The following is a 6,618-nucleotide window of genomic DNA, read 5'->3' as shown; positions in this document are numbered from 1 at the left end:
ATGGGAAATAATTCGGACACGTCTGCTTTGTTTGCCTCCACCATCTCCAAGGAGCTTGACATACTCATGGGCTCACTCTACAGCGTATTTTGTAAGTCTGCACACATTAAGATAATCTCTGCTGTCTTGATCCTTTGGGGGACGCCATGCAGTCCCCACTAATGCAAAGATAATCCGGCACTGCTCAATCTCTCTTTTTATTTTTAAGGTGTTCTGTCCCTCATAGGAAACTGCACTTTGCTACATGTAGCATATCACAAGTGGTCGACCTTGAAGCCAGCAGAGTTCTTCATCATCAATCTGTCCATCAGCGACCTTGGGATGACACTCAGTTTATTTCCGCTGGCAATTCCTTCAGCTTTTTCACACAGGTGTGTCTATTATTCATGTATTATTTAAGTCAAATGTTCTGTTTTTCATTGAGCAAGACTGACAAATATCTCACTTGTGTCCATTCATATGCGTTGGGCTTTATTGTCCATTTTCCTCTATATTGGAATAGAATTAGAACAAAACTGATCATGTTCATGTGGAACTAGCAATTGACGACATCAATAAAATGCTTACCGATGTTATAAATAAAGACGTATTTCCCCGTAGACTTCCATTCAAATTGACTTCTTTTTGCAACTACTGGCGTCACCTTCTATTCAACTATTCAATACACTTCAGCAACGCAGCTTTTTATATACGGTCTATGCGTGAGGAGGACTTTCTTCGAGTATTTATTGGCAACCTATAAACCACACAATTGATTGACTAATCAAACAAAGAGCATGTTCAGCAATACTGAAATGTCTGCCCTATTCTCTGTGTACAGGTGGCTGTTTGGAGAGCTCACCTGTCAGCTATATGCTATGTGTGGAGTCCTGTTTGGCCTGTGCAGCTTAACCAACCTCACAGCTCTGTCTTTAGTGTGCTGCCTTAAAGTTTGCCTCCCTACCCACGGTGAGCGAAGAACACATTAAAATGACGAGCATGTTGCTGCCACACCTGCAGATTTTACAAAGCACGTGTTGACAAACAACCACAATAACTGCGGACCATTTTTTTGTCCTTATCTCCCGTCTGATCAGGTAACAAGTTCTCCTCATCACACGCCCGCCTCCTGGTGGCTGGAGTGTGGTGTTACGCATCCGTGTTTGCTATAGGGCCCTTGGCAAAGTGGGGCCAGTACAGTGCGGAACCTTACGGGACAGCCTGCTGCATTGACTGGCACGCACCCAATCACGATCTCTCAGCGTTGTCGTACATCGTCTGCCTGTTCGTCTTTTGCTATGCGCTGCCCTGCACCGTCATCTTCCTCTCCTACACTTTCATTCTGCTGACAGTACGGGGGTCACGTCAGGCCGTCCAGCAGCATGTGTCACCGCAGACCAAGACCAACAATGCACACGCCGTCATTGTCAAGGTCAGAGAATATGAATGTGTCGCTTCAGCATACTTGACTTCCAAGTTTTGCACAGTTAATATAAAATAGAACATTCCCATGCATAAACAGTTCTGTGCTTGAGTGTTTGTGTAGAAATTGTTTATTCTTTACAACCTTTTTTTGCATAAACACTGACTTGTTAGGACCAGTAGTCCTCTTGGAGACCAAAACCTAGTAGTCCTAATGAGGCAGAACCTAATGTCTGATTAGATAAGATTTTAATTGTGTTTGGGTTAATTCTAGGATTAAGCATTAACAGATGATCGTTAAAGTTACAGATAATGCTTTTAAAGGCAGTCCAAATTATGCAGTGTCCTAAGAAGAACAGCTGCACAGACCAAAGTGCGTGTGTGTGGATGATACTTCAGATATTGGATCTCGACTTTGCTACTGGTTTGAAACCTCAAAAATATTCTGCATGACTTGTTTCCATGCTTCTTCTCTATAGCTGTCAGTAGCAGTATGTATAGGCTTCCTGGTCGCCTGGACACCATATGCTTCTGTGTCCATGTGGGCTGCTTTCGGAGAAGCCACGCAAGTTCCTCCTGCTGCCTTCGCTCTTGCTGCCATATTTGCCAAGTCTTCCACCATCTACAACCCCATAGTCTACCTGCTGTGCAAGCCCAACTTCCGCGAGTGTCTTTACAGAGACACGTCTATGTTACGGCAGAGGATCTCCAGGGGAAGTCCACAGTCCGAACCGAAAGAACGTTTGGGATCCCACTCGCAGCACAATAACGACATTGGCGTCTCCATGCGCTTCTCAAACAGACAGCAGGAGAGTTACGGGGCGTGTCTGAACTGCACTGGCGATGCAGCGCCGATGTGCCGCGCGACACAGACTCTAAGGACTGCCTGCATCCTGAGCGGATCCACCTACAGAGAGGTGACGGTGACGAGCAAGCTCTCAGCTAAACCACAGGCTGATCTCCTCTAGACACAAGACAGGAAAGGTGCTCTACAAGACAGCAAAAAAGCAAAGGTCCTGGACAATTCTTAAATATGTGTCACCAAGACACTTCAATGTCATTCAGGGCGTCTCCTTTACTATGAAATGCCTCACATTTCCCAAAAAATCCACAATATGCTTACCTCATCTGAGCATATTATATACTCCCTATATACTGTGTCGGCTCATTCCCACTTTCATGTTAATACGCTGTGATTTAAGAGGATTCAGAAGGAGCAGAACATGAGATGAGAGAACCCCTGCCGGCTTCAAGGTTAATTAGGCCGATGTGTGACATTTTTTTTTAAAGCAGCGCACTGATGAGAGAAGGTTGTGTGATCCTTTTGCATATGTTGGAACATACTGCTTAACATCTGGATAATCCCTAATAATTTGAAAAAAGATTGGTACTGGTTATCCTGATATAGCCACAGTCCAAATCGACAATAAAAAAAAAAAACATGTTAAAAAGAGAAAAATCTGTGGTGGAAAAAAGGAACATCATATTGATATATTATGCACTGACTGAACATTTGTTATAATAAAGACAGCTATATCGCAATATATACTGTTACTGAGATATTGCCTGGCTCTGTGCAAAGTTATTGTGAAGGATTGTAAATGAGACAAAGAAACTGTTTACAATCTCTCTTCTGTAAAAGATTTTAATTTAACATTACTGTGTGTGAATGCTGGAGTTGTTAACTTCCCAGAGGGAACCTCCCAAAGGGATTAATAAAGTCACCTGTCCGTCTGAAACCATGATTATTATGTAACCAGTTAAATTCAAAACATATAAAGAACATTTAACTGTTGATATAATATTAAATTGGTTCTTAATGAAATATGATCAAATATTCACGCGCTGAATTTCTGTGGATGTCGTCACTACTGGAATCTGTTGTGATGCTGACAGCTGCCTTTTTTCTACATCTTAGAATAGTAAAAAAAAAATGAACTTCAAACACCGTCTTCCCTCTGTGAAAATTAACCAAACAACCAAAAAAGGAGAAAATACACCCGTCTAATTTCAAATATGTGTGCGTGAGAAAATGTTGCTTAGGAACAAGGTCATTTCCACAAGTTCAAATAAACTGGCTATATCATTTCCCATAAAGGCCTTCATTTGTATTTGCCAATGAGATCTAACAGAGTAATTAAAAAAAAACATCTGCAACACTCTTCATGTCCACATAAACTGAGTGCTTGATGAAAAAAGGTAATTCTCCATGTCAACAAACACTTTTAAACAATTTAAAGTGATGTATGGCCTGGTAGATTCACTGGAAACATATTCTGGGAATAAGGTTATGAAAGACTACACACACTTAAGGAAGTGCACTTCTTCCATTTCATCAGCTTTATCATATCTTTGTTTGTTTGGCAAAGACTCCTTTTTCGGAGGAGTAGCTTTGAGCACACTCACCAAAATCATCATGACAGCAAAGCTACAGCTGGGGGGGGTGGTATGCCAACCCTTTGAAGATAATATGCATGTGCATCCAACAAGGACATATATACACATGGCCATTGGGTGTTGGATCGTGGTAAAACAATATAGTGTTTGATTGTCCAAGCAAATATGCATGACAGTCTTTAGAATAAACTTTCTACCTGACCAATACAAAGGATCAGTGAGATACTGTATACAAGCTTCAGGATTGAGCAGGCAGAATATTATGAAGCCTATACAACTACGTAAAATGACAATTTATTGACCTCGTCCATCCTTTTAAATTGCCGTTAAATATTTGTGAGACTCTTGACTGAAGATTCTTTTACATTGTGATGACTTTACATATTTATAGAGGCAGATGAAGACAGATGGACTGAGCATTTTACTCAGCACAGCACTCGAATATTAAAGGGCATCATTTAAACATTTTCTTCTGAGGTAAAAACTGTGGAGCTCATGCGAAGAAAGACTTAAAATATTGTACTGAGCATTTTTCATCCTGATTTTCATCTCTACAATACAATTATTCTCAGTGTCCCTAAAAAAACAGATTGACCCAGAATCTTTTCTCTCTCTCTCTCCGTGCAGACAGTGACTTGCTGTACCAGCTGTTCTTGTGCAGCTGCACTGCTGCAGGCATGCAGCTCACTCACAACACAAATGAATTTTGGCGTTTTTTTAAATTCTCAGTCTCAGATCTTGGCCACTTTGGTATGCATTTGAATCTTTCTTAAAGCACAGTGACACTAGACCAATGCAAGGTGACAGGCAGTGTTTCACAAACTTTACCAACAACATGCGTCATATGAAGTCATTACAATTTTAAACAAGGTATAGAAGCCTACCCCATAAAATGGAAAATCTTCAGAGAAGAATCATACCAATAAACAGTCAGAAAATGAGTCACTTTTTATAATATTACTTAAGTAAAAGTCTTAAAGTAAATGACATTTACTGTACTTAAGTATCAAAAGTAATTTTCTGAATAATAATACTAATTACAATTAGGATTGAGCCATGGTAGCTCAGTGGTAGGGCGAGTTGTCTTTCAATTGGAAGATTGTGGGTTCAATTCCTGGCTCTGCTAGTCTATACGTGTCCTTGAGCAAGACACTTAACCGCACGTTGAAGCGTGTGAATGTCAAAACTGTAGAGTAAAGCAGCTCATCACGACTAGAAAAGCTCGATATAAATACAGACCATTACCAACTCTACTTGTGCTTACGTATTTGTACTTCATTACATTACAACACTGTCAAGAAAGAAATAAAGAAACTTCATCATAGTCTTTTTAAGGTCAGCAGGGAGGAGGAGGAGGCAGGAGTTGAGAGATCACTATATATATTTTATTTTTTTTAAAGGCTGCCAGATGCACTCAAATTCATGGTCAAACACATGGTCTGTGTGATAAACTCCACTTTTGTGAAGGGGAGTACATCTGTTAACCACTTTATACATGTAGGTGGAAGGACACCGACTTTTGTGTGCAGGCTTTTACCTCTCGGTGTAGTCAGTCCACAGTCCATGTCCTGCAGGTTCACATCTACGCCGTCCTGCATTAATCAAAAATGATTCTGTGTTATAATAAGTGCACATGGCGACATGAATGAGTATTCATGTATTGGACTTGCTTGAGTAATGAGTCAAATCATTAGCTTGTGCTGTATCTGACACAAATTGAAAATGAATCAATCGGTCCACGGACAGAAAAATAACTGACAATTACTTTGATGATTGATTAATTAATTCTTATCCATCTACATAAATATATTGGAATGAATTGTGTAAAACAACAATGCACCCGACACCAAATCAATCAAATCTTATTGAATATCTCCAACATTATCACTTTGTATCATGCAGGACGGCAGCAATTACTCAATTAATGGACTTCATCATAATTTCCAGGTTTAAAAAACACTGACCCACATTTTCTGCCATTTCAAATAATCTACATACTAGATTATGAAAATAATCGTTAGCTACAGCCCTAAGTGTTATGTGTATATGAGGACATGGTGGACAGCAGAGGATTTCCAGTGCATAGTGTGGCTGTCTGGCTGCAGTGGCTAACTATGTGATGTCCTGATGCCCTCTAGTGCATACATATGTAAAGACATGACTTCCATCTATTCCAAAAGCCAATTTACAATCACATACATACAGCTATACCCGGCAAGAACGTATATCACCAACACAACGTTAAAGAAAGATAAAGAGGAAAACAACTTTATGCAGATCAGACACTCCTTGTACAAATGCCCTACCCTTCAAAAAAGTCTACATATCCATGTTAATTATTCTCAAAAGGAGGTATGTTTCTTTTAGTTTATGGTCATAATATATATACTATATAGTCTCAGGGCAATAATAGAGCTTTTTCATAGATATTTGTCAAAATGAAACAGTGGGACAAACAGGTTTTTACCAGTAACATGAATTAAAGTTCCACTCCAAAATGAACATAAAATAAGATAATAATAATTAAAGATAAGATGATGCTTTATTAGTCCTGCAGTGGGACTAATAAACACTGAATCACATGACATTGTATCAATTGATAAAATAAAATATATGAAATCTCGGTGCACCACCAGCTTTGTTGTCTGTATGTCTGTGATCACAGGCATTTGGATTGGAATACTGTGAAATGTACGAGTTTAACTAATGCTCAAGCATGTCTTGAATAAACCTGATGTAATAGAAATTTTTCATAGCAAATATTTTCCAACATAGTGGGGCAAACACAAATTATACCAGTAACATTAACAAGAGTGTTGA

At 39.5% G+C, this 6,618-nt stretch overlaps 1 protein-coding gene across 1 annotated transcript; it reads left to right on the top strand.

Moving 5' to 3' along the window:
- opn7d (opsin 7, group member d) lies at window positions 1–2,369 on the top strand (the record flags this gene model as incomplete). Its single annotated transcript, XM_083895289.1, has 5 exons — window positions 1–91; window positions 209–371; window positions 821–948; window positions 1,077–1,411; window positions 1,881–2,369. The coding sequence occupies 5 exons, from the start codon at window positions 1–3 to the stop codon at window positions 2,367–2,369; spliced, it is 1,206 nt and encodes a 401-aa protein (XP_083751415.1).
- Between the last annotated feature and the right edge of the window lie 4,249 nt (window positions 2,370–6,618).

Source organism: Microchirus variegatus (assembly GCF_963457635.1).
Source record: "Microchirus variegatus genome assembly, chromosome: 9".
Classification (NCBI taxonomy): Eukaryota; Metazoa; Chordata; class Actinopteri; order Pleuronectiformes; family Soleidae; genus Microchirus; species Microchirus variegatus.
Note: the sequence above shows the minus strand (reverse complement) of the source record. Positions and strands in the feature narration are given on the sequence as shown.